Below are 27,683 nucleotides of genomic sequence, written 5' to 3' on the forward strand. Positions count from 1 at the left end.
ATCGTATGTATGATTATTCCGCCGGCACAGATACATTTCCGAATTCAATGCTAGTGTAGTTAGGTAGTGACTATTCTGAATATGTTCTAGAGTATTTTATGGCAGATTCAGCATTTTATTATTATTTTCATTATTTTCTTATTATTAATATATTCTATACATCATATTACTGTAAACTTTTTTTGGGGGGGGGCGCCAAAAAGGTATTTTGCCCCGGACGCCAGTCATGCTCGCTACTCCACTGGTATGAATAGCATCTGATAGCGTGTTTATTTAAAGAATTCGAATAATTGCTATTATATAAGTTTAAAATTAACAGAACGTGTGTATTGAACTGATCATTACGAATATTTGTAAATATTTGTGCTTATTTATTTTAAATTTGTTTTTCGTATACTTTTATGTATGTGATCATTGCATTATAGTATAACAATTTTATTTGTTTATAGTGCATTTTTTGTAATAATTTTATCGTATAGTTTTGTTAAATCGAATTGGTGGCCACTTGTTCTGTACCTGAATGTTCTTATTTTGTGCACTCTGTTACAGTTCTGCATTTTCAGTTTGTAAATGTATATATAATGGTTTCGTACTATGTACAAACAATATTTCGTATGCAACAAATATTGCTGAATACAACAAAATATCTACATGCTTATGTACAATCTTTGGATTACTTTTAATTTACCAGGTTTAACCGCAGCATTTTGCCGTAGATACTAATTTAGTTTAAAAAAAACATTACCTTTAGTTTTCATCATTCATTTTTCCTAACTTTATCTATATGACAATGATTTAAAAGTTTAACATTAATAATTGTAATAATAGCAGAAATTTAATAAACTTTAAGTTTTGCAGATGCATATTATTTACATTATCGGATTAAAATAAAAGCAAAAACTTTAAGTGTAATCTTTAAGTTATTTTGAAGTTTATTTTATGCAAAATGTGTTTTAAAATGTAGCAGATTTGTCGGAAAAGATACGTATAAAAACCAGACCTCTCCATTTTTTACTAAAACCTTGCATTAACTTCACCCCTTCCCAAAAAGGAGGAAGAAGATTATTTACTAGACATCTAATATATGGAACTAAACGTCTTTTGATTTATGTCGGTACAGCAGTCAGAGTCGCTAACCACTTTCTAGGCAGCACAGTTCAAATGTAAAAAGTGTTAAACAATGAAAAAATCTTTTTATTATTCCTGATTCGCTTAGTTAAAGGGTTCTGAAATTTTATATTTTTTTGCAAGAAACTGTATTTCTATCATAAAAGTATTTTCCGTTTAAAATTCCCGCTATTTTGCATTCTTTTAAAAGCTTTTGCGTAAGAATTGTACCCTATCTCGAAACACTCTGGCTTAGTTGTCAAACAATCAAGCATTTATTAAATAGACAAAATGTCAGAATGGCAACACTCCGAGAATTAGTTATTTGTGAAGTGCATGGAAGATAAATTAAACATCTCAGATTTTTGTGCTATGATCAACACTTGCCAAGACGAGTGGACGATGCCTTCCTACGTAATGCTTCAATAATTGTGAAAAAACGCCACTACAGATATTTCTAACATCGACGGAAAAATTGCATTCCAAAACTGTTTTAACCCACTAAGTTCGAATAAATGATGCTGTGCTCTGTATGACTATTTTGTGATTTGTTTACCCATTTATCTTCTTTTTTAGATATCATTTCTAACAAAGGAACATGGCCCGAATCTGATGATGAATACGATGTATTCGTCAGCACAGGTCCAATGTGCCGATATGTGCAAGATCTTTTGCTTCTTGTTAGGGTACTTTCTGATAATGATCAAAGATTGAAATTGGATGAAAAGGTAACTTTTAACTATTAAGATGATTCAAATCTAAGTTCATAAATTAAGAAAAGTGCTAGAGAATATATCGAACTTGATTATCGGCTTGCGGGTTATTCCTGCAAAAAATATTTAGAGTAAATAACCTGAGACTAGAAGACTAGAAGAACATTTGAAGAAGAAGGAAATAAAAATGTTACTCTTTTGTAATCGAGTGCATTCTATATGGCGTTAGGAAAAATATGGGGTTTTATTAGTTATATTAATTATATATGTTTTACTTAAATTAAATTAAATTAAAATTTTTTAAGAAACGGATGTATTGCTTTTAAATTTCTCAATCTGCCACACTTCACGCAATGAACACTGCGCGGAAAAAAAAATGGAGCAATTCTATTTCTTCAATTCTTACTGGGCCGATTAAAACTATGACTAAATTCAACTTGCGTTTGTCATGTCTCAAAAGCGCGACTTAGGATATGTATTAGATTTATATATAGCATAGTTCTAATACAGGTATTTTGGAACAAAATCGGACTTTTTCTGAATTGACATGCCAAACTTTTTCTAACTTTCGATTCTACGACTCAAATTATGCCAAACTGCCAAGTTTTGTAAAAATCGCACGAGTAGTTTTTAAGAAATTAGCTCTCAAAATTTTAGCTCTTTAAAGCTAATTCAGTTTGGTATATATTTATAAATCTCTCTTTTTTTTATTAAACTTACTTGATTCCTTCTTCAGGAATTCGAAATTTACGCATGATCCAAATATAATTCGCACATTTTGTAAGATTTATTTTTAAATTTCTGTTTTTAAATATTTTTTGTAAACTTTTCAAAAAACAATTTGGATTATAACCTATAAAAGTTTTATCATTGTCTTAGAGTTGATGTATTTTTAAGCATACCCACAAAATATTAGAGCTTTTTATTCAAAATTTCCTAAGATATACGTCAATTTACATATTGGCTCGTTTTAAAATTTGGCATATTTGTTATAAGCGATAATAACGCCAAATGTGATTTACGTCAAAATTATTTGAAAGAATGAACGATGACCATTTTTCCGCTCGTGTACGAAGAAAAAAGGGAAAGGAAAATAGTTTGCTATAAATTAGGAAGTTCGCCAAGTAAATTATTCTTGGCGCAAACTGAAAAAAATGCGTCAAGATAAATTTTTAAATTTCTTCATAAATTTCTCACCAAAAATTACAAATTTAATATCTACGCATAATTTGAATCGTAGAATCGAAATATAGAAAAAAATTGGTTTGTTATTTCAGAAAAAGTCCGATTTTGTGTGAAAATACTTATGTTAAAACAATGCTATATATAAATCTAATACATATCCTAAGTCACACTTTCGAGACATGAAAAACGGAATTTGAATTTCGTCAATCGTCCCAGTAGAACGAGACATATAGAACTGTCCCTTTTTTACCCAGCAGTGTACATTAACAATTTAAAAGGTCGTCTGTACTGAGATTAGCAATCATCTTACAACTCTTAATTAAGCAGAAGAAGTATTAATTTCTTTTTTTTTCGCAAGACTGGCAATAGTAAGGAAAAGAAACATGGCAATTTTTCAAGCCGCTTGGGTGCTTGGGATTATGATATCGTAATGCAACATAATGAAATTTGACGCGTAATACTTACTGATTCTTTAACATTTGTAATGTCAAAACGTAAGACCTTTCTGAAAAAATGTGAAAAATCATACTGATGCTGAGTATTTTAAAGGAGGAAAATTTTGTCTATGAACAGCGGAAACAAATCCCTACTTGGCGAAATCAATTCGGGTTGCAAGATGTTCAAAATATGTCTAGGAAAAACAAGAAAGAATGGTTAAGGATAGATAAAAACAAAAACGGTTATAGGATTGTATCAAGCCAGAGCATACTAAATCCAGTTACTTAAGAGTAGCATTATTTGAGAAACGTGAATGAAAAAATAAAAGACCAAAGATGAATTACTGTAGGGCATTGGGTTTTGTACAAAAGCTGATAGATTATTTGGGTCAACAAATTCAGTTCAAGTTTAAGAAAATTTTTATTTTCACTTTTACTTGCCGTGTTGTCAAAAAGAATGAAAAAATAAAAAACAAAAGGGCGTTTTGTTAACATTTTGTGTGTTACCTCTATTTATTAAGTATCATGTTCTTCGCACTTAAACCATAAAATTCAATTCAACAGCAATATCACAAAACATTTGAAAGAGCATATCTTTAGAATTTCCAATGCACAGTCTCGCGCGCTGGAGAAATTTTTTTGGCGGGGGGAGGAGTATAGTAGTGACATTGCTGACTCATAAATGCTTTACAAAATATAAAACAGATAATAAAATAAATTCCAAATTCCAAATTTGGTCTTTCCGTTGTCTTATCACAGTGCGAGAAACATATATACATTTATGAAGATTTTTCATTATTTAATTTCTTTAAGTATAATACATGGCTCTAATATTTGGTAGCAACAATTTAAAAGTGATTCGCCGTTTATAGTGAATCAAGGCAAAATTCGAAACGAAATTACACTCTTATAACAAAGAAAATCGATGCACCAAGAAGAAATCATCTGATTGCTTTGAAATTTCGTGTGCATAAATATTTTTCACCAAATATGCAAATGATTAAAATTTGGTGCCCAATGAATAAATAGTGCGATCTCCAGCGCATCAGAACTGCGCATCCACAGATGTATATAAGCAGCTGTTTTTGAACTGTTGTTAAAAATTTCTGTGCATCGCGATTTAGGATACCTTTCAACGACTGAAAAAAATTCCTCGCCGCAGGATTCGATGTCATTACGAGCAACTGTTAGAGTTTGAAAGAGGTCTTATCATTGTATTGAAAGAGGCGGGTTGAGAAAATCGGAGAAACGCTCGTCATTAATGAGGTGAAGCGATGCGACGATTAGAAGATGCTGGCAAGAAAGGGTGGACAATGGCAAATTTCAGCGTTATGAGGGTAGCGGTCGACCTAGGGCCACAACAGGTCGGGAGAGACAAGCTAAGAGTGATTGTCACAACAGACAAGCTAAGAGTGATTGTCAAATCAGCTGTCACATCATCGCTATCAACCATCAGATGTGCGACCCGCACACGAGTATCCACCATGACCATTCGCAGACGGCTGATAGAATGAAATCTACGCTCGTACCGACCGTTAATCCACTTGCCACTCACGCCTGCACACTGTCGAGCCATATTACAGTGGTGCTTGGCTCGATCAGGTTGGAATGATACTGACTGGAAACGTATAGTCTTTGGGGACGATTCCCGCTTCCAACTGTGTCGTGACGATCATCGAAGACGTGTCTGGAGACGCCCAGAGCAGCGTGCCGATCCTGCTTTCACTATCTCACGCCACACAGGCCCTCATCCAGGAGTTATGGCCTAGGGTGCCATTTCCCTTGATAGCCGGACACCTTTGGTCGTCATCAGAGGCACACTAACAGCACAGCGGAACGTCGACGACATTCTGAGTTTTGTTTTGCTACCGTTCCTTTTGCAGTACCCTGGCCTTATTTTTCAGCAAAGTAATGCCAGACCATATACGGCACGTTTCGCTATGAACTGTCTTACAGCTTGTCAAACACTTCCCTGACAGCCAGATCGCCAGATCTCTTTCCCATCGAGCATGTCTGGGATATGATGGAAGGCAACTGCATCTATCAGGGAATTTTAATGACCTAGCCCGACAATTGGAGCAAATTTGGCAAGAAATATCGCAGGCGACCATCCGAGAGCTTTATCAGTCTATGCCACGCCGTGGCAGCCTGCATCCAAACTGGAGGTAGGAAGCTTATTGAGCTTGTTACTTTGTAACTCTGAAATAAATTACTCAATTGTTCTGAAATTTTAATTATTTTTTATTCTGTATATAGTCTTGCTATCCACCAATTTTTGTCTCCATCGGACAACTCCTTCTTGGTGCTTCGAGTTTTTTGTTATGGAGTGCAACAGCCCTTCTGGGCAAATTGCCACTCTGTACTAATAAAAGGAAGAGGAAATAAAATATTTTAAATGTTGTTTATAGAAATATTTATAAGTCGGGAGATGAGCTAGCCGCAAATGTTTTACACTTCCAAATTACATGCAAAATTAGAACAAAACTTGAAGAAATTAAATAAATAGAATGAATAGGTGTTCTAGTAAGAATGCCAGCTATACAATGCCCAAAAGAGGCATTGAGATGCTTCGCCAATAATAAAAGGGAAAGAAAATGAATCAAAAAGGGGTATAAGCTATTGTGTCGGAAAGAACTCGGAAGAAACCTGGATGTCGCGGCTGGAGACAAGCTAAAGAAAGAGCTGTAATTAGAGAGGAAGCATAAGAGCTCAAGAGCATAAGAGCTTGCGCATCTGGTTAGTGTTAAAATTAATCTGTACGTCATAAATTATTATAGACCATCAACAGTCCAGTATCAAATGCTAAAATACGTTGTTATAGTTTCACAAGTTTTATTTGTTAGCGCTTGTTTTAGCCCAAAGGATCGGCAGACCAGAAGAGCTATTAGTTTCGAAACGGAATTTTATGGCGTTTCACTATAAACGTCGAATCGATTTTTAAACTGTTGCTACCAAATATTATGGTCCTATATTATGTTGAAAGAAATTAAATTTTGAAGAATTTGCATGAATGTATGTATGTTTCTGGCATTGTTGAAAAACGGCGGGACAGCCATCAAATTTTGAATAACGTAATCCTCCACCCATGGGCACCTGGAAGCCCGAATTTTAAATTTCGAATTTGTTTTATTATCTATTTCATATTTTGTAAAACTTTAACGAATTTTTGATTAACAAATTCAATGATTTCAAAGCGAGCAATGGCAACACTGTACGAAAAAAAAAGAAAACTTTTTTATCTCCAGTGCGCTAAACTATCTATCGGAAGTTCTAAAGATATGCTGTTTTTAAATATTTTGTGATACTGCTGTTGAATTGAATTTTATGTGGTTTAAGTGCGAAGAACATAATATTTAATAAATAAAGGTAGCAAGCAAAACGTTAAAAAAATCTGTTTGGGCGTAATATAAAATCTGAATTTAAAGTTACATAATTTTTTGAAGGATAACTGATAAGCAACATTTCAGTAAACACACGAGTTTGTAAATGGAAGCAAGTTAATTTAATCCTCGTTTACAGTGTTACGTCTTACATGCATTTAACTTGAAAGAAACATTTGCAAACATTAAAAGTAAGCATAAAATTGCTCTACCTCAAGTCCAAGAAACAGAGCTCAATATATAATACACTTAAATTGATTGTTTAACGTTGAGGCCATAATCAAGAGGAGAGAAAGGATTAGGAAGTTTTTCTGCAGAAGCCCATTAATGGACAGACTATTCTAAATATGTGGTCAAAGTAATGAAGAAAGTAAGGTTCGTCCACCAGTAACTTTAATTTGAACACTTTAGATGTTCAAAACAGCAATTTTAATGTTACAAACTTGAACCTGTTTTGCCCCATGCAATTTTTACCATTCCTGGCAGAACATTTCGCCTTCCCCCTTGCCCAAATTCGAAAATACATATGCATTTATTTAGATTATTTTTAAAGTGTTTTATAAATTAAACAATAAAAATACAGATAATGTTGATACAGATACAGATAATGTGGGAAAAAAACAGATAATGTTGATCAATGCCCTAGTTCGAATAAAAGCAACTTTTTTTATATTTATAAACTAAAACTATTTTTTCTGCAGCTAAATAAAAGGCTGAGAACATTCCCTCTGAGACTTTGAAATTTTGATGGGGGGCGGGGATAATTTCCCTTGGTTGAGAACTCTTGTACTAAGTAGTACTGCTAATTGTCTCTGTGTAGAGAATTTTTCTGCAACTTGAAATGCAGTTTTGAGTAAAACACATTTGGTAAAAGTTTTTCGTACTTATAGTAAGATTCATTGAAGTAGGAATAATATCAGAGGTCTCTGCTTGTTTCCATTATCCTTTCCTTCCACCATTATTAGATCTTTTATCTATGAAATTGATATAAATAACCCTATCATTTATGCAGTGCAAATCTTAAGCTTAAGCTTATGATACACCTTTCAACACAGGATTCCAATCTATTTCCTTCAAGATCCTTATTTGCGCATATAGATCAACAGCATGTGTTTAAACTATTCCGCCAACATTTGTCGATAGAACTGTCGTTGTTGGTGTTGTTGTTTATGCTAACTTATCTGACGTAGTCAGACCAAGCCCACGAAATTTCTCGTGGCAAGAAGAGCTAGAATACGCCTGCCATTGCCAACAGCCTTGAACACCATTCACGTGACAGTGCGATTTAGCTCAGTTCCGCCCCCCCCAATTTTGATAGAGAGCATCTCCGGAGGGGAGACGGGACCCACCCCTCTCTCCTTCCACCAAACCAGTGGGCCGCCAGGCCGCACCGACACTATACATTTACAAGCATCCGTGCCTTCTCCGGGATTCGAACCCGGGCCCTTCGGCACGGCAGTCAGCGACGCTAACCACTTTACCAGTTGGACGACGTCGATAGAACTAAGTTAACTAATCAGTTGTAGTTACTGTAACCAGGACATATTAACAGATTAACGTGTACGTCTTTCATTTTATACCGTATTCGCTCTCGTATTGTGCGCAATTTTTATCAGATAAATGTCGGCGCAAATTTCTATTTTCTATGTGCAGACTTTAAAACTTCACGGGAAGCTCATAACAATTCACATGCAAGAAAAATAACTGAAAGAAAATAACGTAATTAAATAGCTTTCATTACTAAAATGTACAAAATTCTTATATATCTACCGCTGCTTTGACTATCTAAAACAGATTTTATGTTTTATGTCACCACAAAAAGAGTACAAATATTTTGGATAGCTCATATTTTGACACACTCTCCTTCCCCGGTATCGCAATCAAAAATCACTCCTATAGACACGTTAATTATCATAAGTGCAAAATGAAACTGCAGTCCATCCGTCATGTACTTTCACAATAATTTTATACAGCAATTTTAATGTTACAAAAGTGTTAGTATCGACCATTATGGCCAATATCTCCCTCTATATTCATTGCTGAAAATCAAGATGACTACAGTACGTGAGTGCCGATATATGGATGTATATGGTGTATCATAAGCTATTTAGTTGTTTCTAATTCTCTTTGATGCAAATCATTGTAATAAAAGTTGAAAATATTTTTCAAAGAGAAGTACAGTCTAATTATTCTGCTTTAAGTCTATTTACTTCTATTTCAGGTGAATTTTCGCAATGTCAAAGTATACTACATGGAAGAAGTTCCCGGATTTCTTCACTCTGCCATTCCGCCAGTTAAAGCAGCCATCAGAAAGGTTAGTGTACACTGTATTCTTGCATCATCTCCGTTTTTCTTCTTTACACTAATACAAAATTCATGTACGCAGCAGATAACAAATGTCAAAATACATTCCATAATTAAAGCATAAGTGAATACATTGTTGTTCTTAAAATTATCCAAACCGTGCGTTTCATCAGATAACCTGGTTTTCCAAAGTGAATTTCGAAATATATACAATTGTTGTGTCGATGTATAAAAAAGTATTGTTGCGTTCTACGGGTTCGTGGATTTGGAGTGATTGACGATGACCCTTCACGAAGAATATAAACACAATTTGTTCACAAATATTTTACAGGAGAGTTCCAAAGACACGTTAACAATCGTCGAAAAACTATAATAAACACGCTGAAACAATCAGCAACACAATTTTCCGGCTATCAGTCTATAACGGTGAAGACAGCCTTCATGGCAAAACACTAAATACAGCTCTCGACTCGGTGGATCGCTCTCGGAGCTCAACACGCTCAAGATACTCTTCACGATAAAATTCACGATACACTGCTGGTTTCTATAACTTTTGACCTGCCTTCGAGAACATTCTGGGGTATACCGGTGAGAATGCGTTCTAGAATGTTCTCGCTCCGTCTTTGGCATATCGCCAATTTTATCACCAAATGGGCGATTTTGTGCCAAATCTGAAAATCCTGCCTTTCCTTGGAATTTTCTGGCAACCCTAAACCCGCTTAACTGGGAAGTTATTTAACCGCGCCTGGGCATGTCGTAACAGTATATTATTGCAGCTACAAGAAAGGTGACGCAGCGCAGTTGCTCTTCATATGACTTAAATACAATAATGGCAGCAGACGCTTAATGTAACTGTCATTGCATTAGTTGCTTCTATGGAGCATAGTGCTTTATATTAGTATGTGAAAAGGTTTAATAGTGTCATCTGTTCTATGTCACTTTTGCTCCTAGAAATCATTGATGGCATAGGGAAAAGCAGAAAATTTTCGCGAAGCAAGATTTTGAATCGGAAAAAGGAAAGCTCAAAAATTCAATCAATAGAAAAGACAAAAACCTCTTATTATTAACCAAGAATGCGCATTGTCTTCTGTGGTTCGTTGAATTTATTTCAATATACTCAAATCAAACGTTCTGCGTGAGGATGAATTTGCCAAAGGATATTAGAAATTTCATTTAGCATCTACGGTTTTCAAACATGAGCTGTTGAAGGTCTTTGTTTTGTTTATCTCTACTTTCGTATCCTTGTAGGTGTCACTCGAAAGTCGGATGATTTGTATTTTCATGACATCTAAGTTTCCATGAATTGTCCGAAGAACAGGTGCTGAGATAAATACATTAGCTGTGCTCTTTTTGTTCCCTTGCACCAGCATAAGCATCGAGTTATCTGTCGACGGTCAAAAACTTACAACCAAAGAATTTTCTATGAGAGAGAAAGTTTGCTTCGTGAAACTATTTTTTCTGATTTACTTGCGCAATTTGGAGCTGCTTTTGTGACAGGTTATAGTTTTAAACAAAACAAATACTTCTTTAAAATATACGTTCTTTGTTTGGAATCTTAGACTTCAACAGTCTAGTAGATTATTGGTAGACTAAATAGATAAAAATTTTATTTCTACCTTCTTCAAGCTGCAGAAAGGGTTAAAATGAAACAAATATAATACGTGAACTTCCCGGATTCTAACGACATAGTCCGTTGAAAAACTTTTCGGGCGCCAAATGTAAGATTCTCACTAGTGTAATTCTCAGTTACTGTAGAAAGTGACTAATTTTAAGAACTAGTTAGCGAATAATCGCTTAAGTTCGTGTGGCAAGAAACAACAAGATGGAAGGGTAACTAACCGTTTATTATTCCAATAAGATTTAACAAGACTCCGTCTTGGAGTGTACAATCAAAGCCGACACTTGGGCTTGAACTTAAGAGACTAAGAATTAAACTAAAACTAAGATTAACTAAAGAAATATAGCCGGAGCTACGAAGTTTCTAATGCAGTTGGCCCCTTAAACTCCAGATGACTGCGAAGCTTATCAAGATGCCCGAGTACAGCTTTGAGAGGGAGTGTGGCCAAAAGGCGTAAATCAGAAACTCTGATTCCCTCTCAAAGACCAAAGAACTTCGCGGTTAAATACCGCTCTTCCTCATATGTATTCAGACGTAATTCTAAAACTACGTTCTGGCCGAAAGTAGTAAGTTAAAGTTAAGAATTGGACAGGAAAGGAACTTAAAATTTAACTGTTAATAAAATTAACGTAATTCTTACAGAGTAACCGAGGGGTTCCGCCAGTCAAATCCCAGGGTTTCGCGGGTCAAAATAAAAATCGGCATATGGCACATGTCAAAGAGAATGACGTGCACTTAGTTGAAAACAGTTTTCTATTGGAAAATGAATTGCATTTAGACCACAGTTTTAAAACTCACATAATGAAGCACCTTTTCCAATTGAAGAAAACCGTAAGAGAATATTTCCCAGAAGAAAAAACTAAGTATGACTGGATAAAAGAATCTGTTCGAGTACTTCGATAAATCAGAAGGCTTGCCAGTGAAGGATAGGGAACAACTCATAGACATAGCGACAGATTCAACGTTGAAATCTAAATTAAAGGGAGAATATTTCATTTTTTGTTATAGATTCATACAGAATCCCTAGAAGTTTCTTAGACAGCTATGGATATTTCAATGCTATTAGGAACAGCGTATTTAAGTAAAACATTTTTGTAAATGTATGTGACAACAAAAACAAAATATAGAAACAAATAAAAAGAATATGAAATTGGACTGCAGCTAACATTAACTGAAAACGACTTCGACAGTTTATGTAAAAAATGTACAAGAACACCCTAGTCAATAAATATAATGCAAGGATAGGTGATACCCGGATCTTGAATTAGTGCTATGAATATGTAATTGCATTATATTAAAATTTATGTAAGAGTTTTTAAAAATGCATTACTTTTCTATAATTCTATTCACTTAAAGTACCGATAACATATTGATCTACATTAAATATTATTTTAAGATAAATTTTTCTAAGAGTAGGATGCGGCTCTCCGTAGAAATCTTGAAGTCTAAGAGTTCAGCAAGTTGACAAAGTTTTAAAGACCACTGATATATACAAACAAACCTTAAAAGATCCACTTGTTCTCTGCATGTAAGATATTTTTTGTAAGGGTAGGATAAGGCTCTCCGAAGAAATCTTGTATACTAAGAGTTCCGCGAGTTGACAAAGTTTGAAGACCACTGGTTTAAGAAAAAAACGTTTTATTTTAACTTTAACTTAACAATGCATGCACGGCTGATGCTTTCAAGTAATCTTCACTGCTTGCGGGATTCGAAGTAACATAAGATGTGAATTAAAAATTTCAAGTAATAAATGCTGCAGATTTAAAAAAGGCACAACTTGATAAACATTGGTTGAACTCTAATTAATTGTGCGAGTGATTCCGCTGGCGAAAGGCTAGAGCCAAAACTAGGGCTAGGGCTACAGGATTTAGCGTCGCTGCCATCAATAACTCTCTAACTTCAAGAACTCTAGTATTACATCCTAAAAAGAGTTAACGGAAACTAATAGTAATGTTCAAATGATAATATATTGGGTTAGTTAAATTAAATACGTACTTTAACAGTTTAGTCTACAGTATTTAACTAGTAACATATTAAACAATGACGAAAAACCAACTGCCTTTTATTTGGGGACCTATCATTCTGTGTTCGCTTCATAAGGCTTAGTTAATTAATTTTATTAAATGTATCAGTAAAATTTAATTTGTTGTTTTACGCGAGTTGAAATATAAAGTCTGTTTTTAGGTGTTAGTAAACGTATTATCTTGTAATTACTTGTTAGATGTAAGATATTAACTAATGTTGCCAATATAATATCAATAAATGGTAAACTGCTATATGGAATGTTTGGGTACTGCATATAGCTAATACGCAAGAGTGTATAATTAAGATATAAAATAATTTATCGCCTTAATAGTTAGCACAGTACGTTGTGAATTAAAATAACTTTATAAAAGACAGATGCAATTCTGAAAATTCTAATATTACTCATCGCAGAATGTAACAGCTTTTGAGAAGGATACATTGATAACAAACATCGCTGCAATTTTATTGATCATATTGGTAGGATTACAAAAGCTTGATTAAAGAACAATAATTACTCATATAACACTCTGCTATGATATAAATAGTCATATTATACGTAACAGACACAAATCCTAGGTGAAATTAACATTCAGCTAGATTTTCAGCACGGTAACAATCTATAATCAGAGTTAAAATTACTATGTAAATAAGAAAATATAGCGTAGTGAAATTAATAATGAAGAATGGTAACGAGTCTCGAAAGACACATTTCTTCTAAAATCTCCAACACATTCTTTTGGTGACCAGACAAATGCCCACTGGACGAAAGCGCACGCGACAAAAGCACACAAAACACACCCCACTGGGATAATTGCCCACGCGACTAATACCCACACCGATGAAAGTACACATTGATAAAAGCCCACACAGATAAAAGCCCACATTGATAACAGCCCACATAGGTATAAGCCCACGTTGATAAAAGCCCACACTGACAAAAACCTACACCGATATATAAGCTACGTTAAAATGAATATTTTTTCACTTTTTTCTTCAGCTGCATAAAGTAGATTCATGAATAAAGGTAAAATAAAAACTAAATTAAATTAATAACAAATAATTGAACAATAAATTTAAGTAGAGGAATACATTTCATTTTGGGCTCCGGCTGAATTAAGAGAGTCAATCAAAATGATGAATTATAAACATATATATGTATGTGTAATTTTGTTATTATATTTACGCGACAAATGGAAGGGCCTTCGTATAAGTCTGACAAAGGGAGGTGAAAGGGAATACTCATGGAGGTAAGAAAGGAAGGAGTGGCCAAACCGGCATTAGAAGTGAAGCACCACTCTGAAGCTTCGGTCACCAGATGAGGTGTTTTTTTGTTTACATTCAGAAGCCCTCTTGACAGCGCTCTGATAGTATTTCGACACACGACAGTTCCATAAAAATCGAAAAACGAGACACTTCAGCATTAAAAGAAAAATTCCTAGTGTGATGAATAATAGCAATTTGTGTAGTTTAGTGACATTTACGCAAAAATCACTTCTTGGTTATTTTTCGTTAACTAACAACAGCGATTTTGATTATGAATTTGTTTCATAAAATTCTAAGATGTTGAACTACAAAAATATAGATTTTAGCAAAAATGTTATGCTTAAAAAATGAAAAATACCTCACCGTACCTTTAAAATTGTATACATCTTTCGATACCCTTGATACAGTATTCGCTACTTTTATTTTATGTTCCAAACGCCAAAATGTTTTAAGTAAAATAATTTTTTTTTCACATCCACATATTATTGTAACATGTACTTTTTTTAAATTAGTGTAAATTACTTTACTCGAAAAATACAGTGAATGCACAGAAATTAAAGATTTCCACACGCCGGAAATGAAAAATATTAAATATTTATGGCTATTTAAGCATGTGCTTCCAAAAAGCATGTATCTGTCTTTAACAAAATACGTAAATATTTATTATATTATTTATAAAAGTATTTGAAATGAAGGATTTATTCATTCATAAACAACTGTGAAAGTTGCTCTGAAGAAATCTAATTATTAAATGTATCTAAATTTATAATGATTATAAATATATCTAAATGTATAATAATCTTAACAATGAATTGTAAACATAAATTGACATCCTGTTGACAAATACGTTATAAAACTATTTAAGCAAGAATTGTTCGTACTGGAAAGCAATCTGTTAAAAGGTAAAGCAATTTCTATGAGATGCGTATTTAAGAAAGTAATAAAGAAGAGTTTTGTTTTGGAATATATATTGTTGAAATTAAGGGTAAAAAAAAATCTAATAAGTAAGAATTATTCCCCTTACATTTTATAATTAGTCAGTTACAAGTTTTAAATAATATTTAAAAAATAATCCTTACTTTATTCCCTTTCAGAAATGTTGAGAGAAAGTTAAGTACTATTTAATGTATTTCGCTATTAAATTAAAAGGTGCTCTAATTTGAAATGGACCAAACAGAGCATTAATTATAAACTGACTTATAGTTTTCTATTTAAAAGATGTCTTAGAAGCTAAAAAATCATGTCATATTTGAGAAAGTATTTTAGGAAGAAGCTCTATAAATAGAAAAGAAATAATGCATAATTTTCATAATATAATAAACTTTGATCTTAATTTTTGTAATCCTTAACCGAATCAAATCGAATTACCTTAATTTTTTTTAATGTAATTAAAGAAAACTTGTGAATCTATTTCAAATTAAACCATTCTGAGCAAACTGTTCTGTGAAAAGTATAGCATTTAATTCCGTTCAGAATGAAATGTTGCTTAAAAATGTGTTCTTTTCATATACTTAGGACTCTGAAGTACTGTAGAAAAAGAAAATATGTACATTTATATACATATTTACGACGTAATTACAAAATATTTACATCCGATCGTGTCAAAACCCATTGAACTCAATGGTAAATTACCCAATGTTTTGGTCACCAAAGAAGGGATCTCCAGTGCTTCAAAGCAGGGTATGGGTAAACCGGTTTAGGGCCACTCCATCTAACTTCCTACCTCCATGGGAATACTGGCCACACTGGCTTCTTTTAATTCTATAAAATGTATGTAAATTTTCCTCATATACAGAGAATAATTTAGGATTAATTTAACACTGCAGAAAATTTTGAACATAATGCATTTAATATGGAGAATTAAAGCCGAACTTTTATTTCAACGAGAAAGATAAAAGTACCGCATTCTATTATGATTAAAAAAACATTTGTGTGCGCTATCACAAATACTGTTTTCATAGTGAATTAAAAGCACAGTTTCAAATAATCTAGTTATATTTTGACAACTTGGATTTTACATAAATTAATTTCATTTTTAATCATAATAATTATTGTTCATAAAATTTTTCAGGTAAATCAGATTATTATTAAATTTTTCAGATTTAAAATTTTCAAACTCGAATGCTACATATTTGTTACTATAGATTGAGATGATTCTACTATTTAAATTTGTAGATATGTTGACTTCTAAGAGTTTTTCCTTCCCCCCCAAAGAAAAAAAATAAATAAAATGAAAATTAAAAACACTATTCAAAATTGCTGTAGTTGAAAGATTAAGAGGTTACATTTGGAATTTATTTTCTGACAGGGCGTCAGCTGACAGTTTTAATTTATTCAGAAATCTGAAAGAAAATCTCCAAATTATAATTGTTACAATCAAAAAAGCTTTCAATGAGAAATATGTTTAAACTTTGATAATAAGCTCAGTCTAAAGTAAAGAATAAAATATCTCTTAGCGAAGGTTTCATTCTATTTAACTGTTTTAATATTACTAAACTAAAAAGAAGCTAAAAGGAACTAAAGGAAAAACTAAAAAGGAACAAAATAAAATACAAGTATTTTTTAATTAAAAAGTTAATAGTTTTAATAATGAGACATAATTATATTTAATCTCAGGCATATTACCTTAAAAATAGCATGTGAGAAACTTCACAATGATATTTTTCATTTTCACATGCACATATCAAAGTTAAATAAGTAAATAAATAATAAAATGCAATTTCAGATTTGTCATCGAAATGTTACAGCTAGTCAATCAGATTCCATTCCATTTACCGCTGTTATACTGGGCCTAGCCTGCGTGAATTTGCAGGCTTTTTGCCAGTTGTCTTTAAATATGGCATCCTGGAGGTAAAAATATCAGTGAAGGTGTTACAGAGACAAGATGTGAAAACAGAAAGTTTGCTTTCAACCTAATAAATTAAACAAATAAAGTAGTGATAAAATATACAAACAGACATATTTGAGACATTAAAATTCAGATCTGTATACTCCATTTATTATAATTAAAATTATAAATACACGATTTACTAATAAAAAAGCATAAGTCCCTTTTGATTCTGTGCGCATTTATCAGTGTGCGCTTTTATCAGCGTGGGCTTACGAGCGTGGGCTCGTATATCTATGTGGGCTTTTATCAATGTGGGCTATTATCAATGTGCGCTTTCATCGCTGAGGGCATTTGTCGCGTGGCCAATTATCATAGTGGGGTTTCTTGTGGGCTTTTGTCGCGTGCGCTTTTGTCTGGGAACCCATTCTTTTAACATATGAATTTTTTTTTTTTTTTTTTTCATGACGAAGCCATTCGCTTTGCATGTCTCCAACATTATTATCAGTCATTCGACATCTAGGTTAAAAGCAATTGCTACTTAAATTGTATCGTGAATAATTCTTCAGTTAATTCTCTTTTCCAATTAATCACGGTTTATCATTTACTGCAGTAGATTTTACTACATAACTGCTTAATATTAAGTTTTTGGAAAATATTTATGTATCATTATTATTCGAACATTTGTATTTTGAATTGGATTTGGAAGTATTTGTTTCTTTTGGTTAAATGTTCGATATTTCTATTTCAGGCTGCGAAACATTTTGAGGATGAATATGGAATCACCGCCACTAAAGTCAACATCGAAGAATTAGCATACGGCTTCAATATCTGGGAAAGCAAGTTACTGGAATGTGGTGGCCCTTCATTCGCCAGCATGCTCGCTAGCGAAGATAAAGGCGTCAATCTAACCGTGGAACTTATTAAAAGCCTCTTCTGCTGTTCAGACCACACCTGGCCTGCCATTTACTTCGGAATGGTCGACATGCGAGAAAAAAATAAGTACTACTACACGTGCCTGGAGAAATACAACACTCTCAAGACGAAATTTGAAGAACTTCTTCAGGGTGATGTCATCTTTTTGCTACCCACTCATCCAGAACCGCCACCTCATTACCTTCTTACCATTCCTAAATACCCAAACATTGTATACACCTGCATTTTCAATATCTTAGGCTACCCATCATCACAAATTCCAACAGGATTACACGAGGGAGTACCCATTGGTATCCAAGCCATCAGCAGACAATTCCAAGATCATCTGACCCTTGCAGCAGCCCTAGAATTAGATAATGTGTTCAATGGATGGATAAGCCCTTGTCCCATCAGTGTCCAATAGCATTACTTGTAATATAATGCATGTATAAGAAGCACGGTTTCTGTTGAGTAATTTGTTTGTTGATAAAATTCGTTATTGACTAAATAGGACTTGTTTCGTCGCATTCACCGCAAAGCCATCATTTTTATATCAATGCGGAACAACGATGTGCTTTTCAGTTATATGTCAAAGAGATTAACGAGTATTAATAAAATTGTATACCCTATTTTTGTCATTTTGTTTAAACTTTGCAGAAATAGTGTATCTAAATATTTCACTAAGTACCAGAAAATTTTTTAAATATTTCTAATTGGTACTTTTTCCTAAACAGAAGAGTTTTTGTTACTAGCCCAAAAGGGAGGTTAGTATTAATGTACGGAATATTATTCTCGAAACGGCATTTTGCGTCGAAACACTTAAATCCGTTTTATCACTATTCAAATTGTTGCCACCAAATATTATCGCCCTGTATGATATTAAAAGAAATTAAATAATAAAGAATCTGCATAAATGTACATATATTTCTTGCATTGTGAAGAGAAACGGAAGCTAGAATCATCAAATTTTGAATAACATAGTCCTCCACCCTAACACGTGCAACTGGAAGCCCGAATTCGCAATTTCGCTTTTCTTTATTGTCTATTCCATATTTTGTAATACTTTAACTAATTTCTGATTAAAAACCTCAACAATTTCAAAGCGAGCAGTGGCATCACTCTAGGGAATAAAACATTTTTATCGGAAACGCGCGAGACTGTCTATCGGAAATTCTAAAGATGTGCTATTTAAAAATATTTTTAATCTCAAAGTGGCGTTAACCCAAATGCTCTCGAAATGTGTATGTGTCTGTAAATGAAAATCAACACCCGTTTGGGCATAATATAAAAATCTGAAAGGTTTTTTTTTTTTTTTTTTTTTTTTTAAAGCTTTAATCTTAAGCATCGTTTTCTTCGCATTTACGCCATATAAAATTCAACTGAGCTTTTCCATATTTTCCTATAAAACGATTTAAATAGTTTACAATTGCGTGTGTTTGATATCGCATTTCCGAGAGGAAGCGGAATCCAGGTTAACTTTTTTATCAATATCGAACGCTAGATATCTTAATGTTTCATTATTTTGAATAGGGACATTCTTCTATCGTAAAATTTTTTCTAGCTTTAAACCCCTTATTAATATTATCATTTCTTGTTTTAGTGCTATTAAAACTAAGTTTGTATTTATCACTTCATTTCCCTATAGTCTATAATGCTGTCTTTGCTTTTTTTTTTTTTTTTTTTCTAAATCTCTTCGAATTCCTTCTCCGACAATGTCGATGAAATCATCGGCATATCCTTGAAGGGTGGCATCTTTTCCTAAGTGTAATTTTAATGCAGTATTAGCTACTATATTCCACAAAATTGGATATAAAAGTAGATCCCTGAAGTGCGCTTTTGTAAAATTTTTGAAGACTTTGACACCATCTCTTTTATAGATGACTCTTTTATTATAAAGATAATTCTTCCATAAATCGTAGATATTTGTTTGACATCGGAGATCCTGGATTATGGCGAGTAGACCTAGACACCAAGGATTATTAAAGGCGGGCATCACCTCTAGAGAAATAACGCAAGTATGCCAAATTCGAGTATAAATTTCATGAATTGAGTAAGTGATCAATAAAGCAAATGCACCTGCACTGTTAGTCCAACATTTCCATTGCGAATTCGCGGGTGGGGGCATTATATGAGTCATTCAGTTTCTAAATTCGATAACTTATGGAAAAACTGCGATAACCCTTGAAGAAAGAAAAACAAGAGTAAAAAAATTAAATAATTTATTTTTAAATTTGTATTTTTAAATAATTTAATTATTAATAAGTTTTTAGTCCAAAGGGATTTGAATCCCGAAGGACTATTAGTTTCGTTTTGGCATTTTGCGTCGGACTCATAAATGTCGGTTCACTTTTCAAACTGTTGCCACAAAATGTTAGAGTCCTGCATTATATTTGAAGAAATTAAATAATGAAAAATCTGCATAAATGTATGTATATTTCTCGTATTGTGATAAAACAACGGTACATAGAGTCATCGAATTTTGAATAACGTAATCCTCCAACGAATATGAGCATGTGGAAGACCAAATTTGAAATTTGAAATTTGTTTTATGATCGATTTCCTATTTTTTAAAACTTTGACGAATTTTTGATTAACAAACTCAAGGATTTCAAAGCGAGCAATGGCAACGTTGTGCAGAAAAAACATTTTTATCGCCAGCGCGTGAGTCTCTGTATCGGAAATTCTAAAGATATGATCGTTTTAAAACTATTTTGCGATATTGCTGTTGCACTGGATCTTATGGTTTAAGTGCGAGGAACATGATATTTAATAAAGAAAGGTAACACACAAAATGTTAAAAAACGCCCCTTTGGACGTAATTTAAAATCTGAAACATTTCAGATTTTTTTTTTTTTCGAAAAATGTTTTGAATTATAACCTATAAAACTTTTTACCATCATCTTAAAGTAAATGTATTTCTAAACATACCTGCAAAACATAGTTTTCTATTCAAAACTTCCTAAGATATACGCGAATTTACATATAGTGGCGCATTTGAAATTTAGCATATTTATTATAAGTGATAATAACTTTAAATGTGGTTTACGCACTTTGTTAAAATCATTTGAAAGTATGAACGATGACCTTTTTCCCGCTCGTTTACAATGAAAGGAAAACAGGTTGCTATAATTTCAGAAGTTCGCCAAGTGAATTATTTTTGGCGCAAACTGAAAAAAATGCGCCAAGATAAATTTTTAAAGTTCTCATGAAAAATTCGAAAATTTAATATCTAGGCATAATTTGAGTCATAGAATCGAAATACGGGGGGGGGGGAATTGGTATGTATTTAAACAAAGTCCGATTTTGTGTCACAATACCTATGGTAGAATACTGCTATATATAAATATAATATATATCTTAAGTCAGGCTTTCGAGACATGGAAAACGCAACTTGAATTTCGACAATCGGTCCATTAGAACGAGAGATTAGAACTGTTAATTTTTTGTGCAAGGTGTTAACCACACATATAACACCATTTCTTGTTTTCTAATTATTAATCATCTAACGAACTTTGATTTTCCTGTCTTTTTCCGCTATTATGATAGAGAACACTCCCTCCAAGAATAAATAATGTTCATTTCTAGCCATTGTATTTGACATGACTGTTATTTTAGAACATGATGTCCGTTACTCGAATGATGTCCTAAAACACACTTCCTTCTGCTAATAATTTCTGAAAATTATACATAATTCAAGATATCGTAATTCACCTACCTTTTTCTCAGCAAATGGTCATTTTTCCTTCCATAACACGGTAATGCGAGCATTGCAAGGATAGTCATTTTTCTTTTATTTTTAGCTGACACGATATATGATGGCTTAAAACTAAGCAGAAGTATCATTTTATTCACTAGGACACTTTTGGTAAGTATTTCAAATACAAAATCTTTTTAAAAAGTTCAAAACATACTGAGATTGGCTATTTAGTACAGAAGTACTTTTAGGAGAGCGGTGAATAATCTGAGAACTGACCGTTAGATGCTTCTGTAACTTTATGACGCAGTTTTGCATCAACTCTCTTACTCGGTACTACTTCCAAACTCATGATTTCCAATTTTTCAGGTTTGGACACCCAGATCATTATATAATGATCTGGCGATAATATTTGGTGTCTTACAACGTTATAGAATAAGACTGCGTTTCACATTGTAATTTTCGCATCTCTGTACTCGAGTCCTTCATTAAATTACTATAGAACAAGACACGTATTTCTACGCAATAAATATGGCCAACTCCGACATCTGCATATGTGAGGATCATTACACTTTGTCATGTTCGTTAACGGAGGATAATCGCATAAAATTCCCGTAAACTAATCACCTGACTTTCCAAAGGTTTTGCATTAAGGATAAATATCAGTATCCGAAGTTTCAGAGAATCATGCAACGACTATCTTCCTACGATCTCCTTTTTAGATCTTTGTTAAGTATAAGTTCTCATACAGCATAAATTTAATGAGCTTTTACATACTGTGAATATGTTCAAAAGGTTTCCACTTGTCAACTTGTAGAGACATTAAGATATTTTTGATGCTAGGAGACGTGAAATATGTGCAATGACCTCGCCGGGACTTAAACCTGGACCTCTCGAATACGGCCGATTATGTTGCCCTTACACCACGAAGGCATGCAGAAATGAGAGATAAAATACCTTATAAGCTTTATAAACTCTAATAACACTTTATAACTGTAACAACCCAATGGACACCTCTTTAGTATTGTTATTACAGTTCATTATAAATTCCAAGTTCGTATTAATCTAATTATATTTATCTATTATTTATTATGCTTATCTGTTACTTTTATTACACCAAAACAGATGTTCAATTTACGAGTAATTTGTGTATTTCAAATGTTGTATTGAAACTATATTATAATCTCTTCATGTACTAAACCATTATTTTCAAAAAGTGCCGAATGCGATTGTATGGTAATTGCACGATGTACCATAATAAGTAAACTCTAGATCAGCGGTTCTCAAACTGTTGACTAACGCGTACCATCTAAACAAAAACGGAAAAACCTTTAAAGGAAATTTTCATCAATTGTTAGTACCACCACTACATTTTACAGTAATTATTTTTCAATTTCTGAATAGAAATATTTTTTTTTTAAATGTGAAAACTTTCAGATCTGACATTACTCCCAAAGGGGCGTTTTCTAACGTTCCATGTGTTACCTTTATTTATTAAATATCATGTTCATCGCAGTTAAAATTAAATTAAGCGGCAATATCGCAAAATAATTAAAAGAGCATATCTTTAGAATTTCCGATACACAGTCTTGCGGGCTGGGGATATAATTTTTTTTTTTTTTCGTGCAGTGTTTCTCTTGCTCGCTTTGAAATCGTTGAGTATGTTAATCAAAAATACGTTAAAGTTTTGCAGAATTTGAAACAGATATTAAAACAATTTCGTAATACAAAATTCGGTTTCCAAGTGGCCATTTTCGGTTGGAAGACTACGTCATTCAGTTAGATGGTACCTCCCATTGTGAGAAACATTCATGCATTCATGCGGATTCTTCATTATTTAGTTTCTTTAAATATAACACATGGCGATAATATTTGGTGGCAACAGTTTGAAAAGTGAATCGATGCAAAATATCGTTTTGAAATTAATAGCCCTTCTGGCATAACGCCCTTTGGGCTAAAAATTATTTTGCCATTTGCACATCCTATTGCTATTTGAATTACATTTGCACACATAAAAATATTAGATTAAAAATTGTTTACCATTTTAATTATCAAAGTTTTAGTTACAATACTTTTAATTCTAAAATTTAGTGTAAACTTTGTGCTTGTTCAAGGGAAATCAATTTCTTTATGTGTGGTCGTATTTCACCTAGTTTTAAGCGTAAATTAGAATCCCCATTTAATTTTGTTTTGTATTTATTTTCTAAATATGACACGGAAGAAAATCCTTGTTCAAACATTTTAGTTGTGCAAAAAGGCAATACAATTTTATAGCTTCATTTGAAATACTTCTAAATTCTTTTTTTTTCGGTCAAGCAAAAGTTAACAAGTGTGTTATTTTTGAAATTCAGTTAGAGTTCGATCGCAGGAATTTTTTATCAATTGTTCGTCTTCTTCACGAGATAAAATGTCAAATATATTTGAGAAAAATGGATTTCTAATCCAATTTTCGTTTTCATAATCCTCGGTAAAAGAGATGTTGAAATTATTTTATCAATGAAAACCAATGATTTTTAACATCAGACGCATTATTAGCTTGAGTTTTTTATCATTGCCTTTATTTTATCTCTAAAGGTAAACTAACATTTTGTCCTTGTAACCATAAATTTAATTCATTAACTTTCCAAAGGTATCAGCTAAATATACTAAACGCGCCAACCATAATTTACATAACAAATATTTTTGCTATTCAAATTTGAATCACAGAGTAAAATTTGAACTTCTTATCGAAGTTCAAAAAGACGATTTAAAACATTGCCTCTGGATAACCAACCACCTTACTTCGGGAATGTAAAAAACGCGTTTCATGTTCACTGCCCATCTCTTGGCATAAAATCGAAAATATTCTTCAATCGGCTTTTAATAAAATTAACAATTTTCACAGCTTGATTTAAAACGATTTTCACGGATTGTTTTGGCTACTAAAGCTTCACTATGTATGGAGCAATGAGTAAGTTTAGTTTCAGGTGCGTCTTTCTTTATTTGAGAAATCAGTTCGGAATGTTTTCCTGTTAAAGCACGTCTCCGTCACTGCATATGGCAATGCACTTACTCAAAGGAATATCATTCTCAGACATAAAATTGTCAATTACTTTGAAAATTTCACTTGCAGTTGCTCTATCATGAAGAGATTCACAAAATAAATACTCTTGAGCAATTCGTTTATCTTCTTCGAAACGCATGTGAACAATAATTGAACAAAGTTCGTTATATCATCCAATTGCAAAGCGAATAAATTATAGCGAGTATACTATTTTATTTTCTGAATAGGTGTCTCTTTCATGGAATTTGTCATTTCATGAATTCGTCGACTTACTGTATCATTTGATAACGGAATTAGTCCAAAGCTTTTTCACTTGAAGTAACAAAACCTTTCATTACTTGTCTACTGTTTTTGAATTCCGATAATTTTCTCTTAAAATATTCTACAGATTTATCCTTTAAATTAACATGCTTAAATTCAAGATGTCTTTTAAGAAACGTTGGTTTCATACTTTGATTGGGTAATAGTTCACTGCAAACAACACACTGAGGCTGACGGTCCATTTCATCTCCATTCCAAGTAAATTCAAATGATAAATAACTTTCATTATATTTTTAGAAACAATTTTTCTTTTCTTTGCATTATGCTTAGCGCTAGTAGATTGTTTTGGATCCATCACGTGTGAATCGTCACTTTTCCGTTTATTCAGTCCTAGCCATTTTTTTATTTTGAAAATTTGTTTATTTTATTAATTTTTCACAAATATTTAAATGCACAATATATTACGAGTTCTTCAAAAACAGAGAACGATATTCTCAAATTGCGTAGAAAATTAAGAAATACAAAGCAACAAAAAGACAAAATACCTGCTGTTAGAGACAACAAATCGACGTAAAAAATTGTTCGCATTAAAAATGAAGAAATATGAGTCGGGAAATGGCGACATAAAGTGCTGACATGCTAATTAATCGGTAAATTCTAAGAGAATTAATGAGATACTATTATCGTTTTTATACGAACTTAGTTTTATTTCCTATTAAATGCACCATCCATTTCTATCACTCCTTTTAAAAACATCATTTATGGCAAATTTTGTTATGTCTGCAGCTAAAAGAATATTTCTGAAACGTATAGCATGGAAGAATCACGAAAACTGCCGTGCATACAGATCGTTTGCCTCTTGCTAAAGCCTATAATCGGCAATTTACCTTGAACAAAGCTCAGATCGCAAAAATTTACGAGTGTTAAAAGAAAAAACTCAATCAGGATGTTTGGACTTTAATTTTTGAATTTAATAGCTAAAAAAACTGAAAGGTCTCATATTTTAAATTTTGTGTAAAGGGGCGTTTTTTAACGCTTTGTGTGTTACCTTTATTTATTAAATATCATGTTCTATACACTTAAACCATTAAATTCAGTTCAATAGCAATGTCGCAAAATAATTTTAAAATGAGCTTATCTTTAGAATTTCCGATACACAGTTCCACGCGCTGAAGATAAAAAAAGGTTTTTATTTTCCACGTAGAGTGTTGCCATTGCTCGCTTTTAAATAGTTGAGTTTGTTACCCAAACATTTGTTGAAGTTTTACATAACAGGAAATCGATAATAAAACAAATTCCAAATTTCAAATTTGGTCTTCCGCATACCCATATTCGTAGGAGGATTACATCATTCAAAATTCGATGGCTCTATGTACCCTTGTTTTATCACAATGCGAGATATATACATACATTTATGCAGATTTTTCATTATTTAATTTCTTCAAATATAATGCAGAGACTGTAACATTTGGTGGCAACAGTTTGAAAAGTGAAACGGACATTTATAGTGATTCAACGCAAAATCGCAAAACGAAAACAATAGTCCTTGCAGGGACAAAATCCCTTTGGACTAAAAATACTTTGCTTCTTTGCGTACCAACTATTTTTCTCTTGCGTACCACCTGTTGAGAACCCCTGCTCTAGATCCTTTGGAAAGCTTCACTTGCTCCTCTTCTCAACCTTTCTTTGTAAACTGTAATAACGCTTGCAATTTTTCTTAGACTTAGTTGGTATTAGAAGGCATTCCCAGGTGACATGACTGGTGTCCACCTTACTTTTACTTCTACCTACCTGTACTTCTGAAGATACGTTAAGCCTAAAATCTATGTCAATGGAACAACGTAAAGGAAGGCTTAGAATTCTTACTATTCCTGAAATTTGGCAAATTAAAAATTTGCCATGCTAAATATGCATGTATGTCTGCAAGATAACATTCTGCAAATTTCATTCCACCTACCGATATATCGCAGTCATTCTGATTGTCAACTATACGGCTTTAACATCTTATAAATTATCTTTAAACTCAATACATAAGCAACTAGGTAAGACTTCTGAGAACTGAGATTCTAAAGATTGATGCTTGAAGGCAGGTTTTGGCTTCAACAACATGTTGCTATGTATCTACAACAAAGGTTAACACGAATGTTCTTTAATCGATGTTCTCGAGCTGTATTACTGAATGGATTACACATATTCAGTCCTAAGCGTCTTTCTTTCTGTTAGGATACGTCAAGTCCAAAATCTATGCCACTCAATCCCATCGAATACAAATGCTTAGATGTCGCACGTTTTCAGAGAGTTGGCAAACTGATGTCAATATCAGTATTGTGTAGTGTGTTATGAAGAAATATTCATGCACGACTGTAAGACAAAATTCTCCAAATTTCATTGCAGCTGCCAGTATATGGTAGTCATTTTGACTGTCAATTACACGGCTTTAACATCCCAGGAATTCTCTTTCAACTTAATAGGTAAATAACTAGGTGAAATTTCCAAGAACTGAGATTACAACAACATTAACGATAGTTTATCAAATACCATTTTAGAGCATCTATGTAGAAACTTAAACGAAAAAAAATATCCATTCATTTATCTGATAGTGGGAAGTGCATACAACACTATCTGGAAGGCTAAAGATTACAGAGGAGTTCATGATAACCCCAAAAATTTCCGATCAAGACAATTTTACCCACGTTTATGCCACTTTATTGGGTATTCTGAGTTCTCACTCTCAGAGAAAGTTTCAAAGGAAGTTGTTTTACCCTGGAAGTCAATTTTTGTGCAGGAAGATTTCAAAATGATTAATCAAGTACGTTTATTCTTTTATACCATGTATAATATTATATATACTATATGTGATTAACAGCATTGAACAATACTTTTTTCTTTTTAAGTTAAGATTCAAAATTTT

At 32.9% G+C, this 27,683-nt stretch overlaps 1 protein-coding gene and 1 pseudogene across 6 annotated transcripts in view; both read left to right on the forward strand.

Annotated features, from left to right (window-relative positions):
- Positions 1-18,403, forward strand: part of LOC118194831 (fatty-acid amide hydrolase 2-like) — a 159,029-nt gene extending 140,626 nt beyond the window's left edge. For all 5 annotated transcript variants that reach the window (XM_035366032.2, XM_035366030.2, XM_035366031.2 and 2 more), the window contains exons 6-8: positions 1,684-1,835; positions 9,044-9,136; positions 17,611-18,403. In XM_035366032.2, coding sequence (XP_035221923.1) covers positions 1,684-1,835; positions 9,044-9,136; positions 17,611-18,198 — 833 coding nt within the window. In that variant the 3' untranslated portion in view covers positions 18,199-18,403. The remainder of the gene's footprint in view (positions 1-1,683; positions 1,836-9,043; positions 9,137-17,610) is intronic.
- Positions 18,404-20,731: 2,328 nt separating this feature from the next.
- LOC118204086 (fatty-acid amide hydrolase 2-like) overlaps positions 20,732-27,683 on the forward strand; it is an 83,940-nt pseudogene continuing 76,988 nt past the window's right edge. Inside the window, exon 1 of the transcript XR_015040681.1 lies at positions 20,732-27,581. The product of XR_015040681.1 is annotated as a fatty-acid amide hydrolase 2-like (transcript). The remainder of the gene's footprint in view (positions 27,582-27,683) is intronic.

The sequence above is a fragment of the Stegodyphus dumicola genome, chromosome 1 (genome assembly GCF_044657685.1).
Source record: "Stegodyphus dumicola isolate Sdum_Otavi_A_Nest chromosome 1, ASM4465768v1".
Taxonomy (NCBI): domain Eukaryota; kingdom Metazoa; phylum Arthropoda; class Arachnida; order Araneae; family Eresidae; genus Stegodyphus; species Stegodyphus dumicola.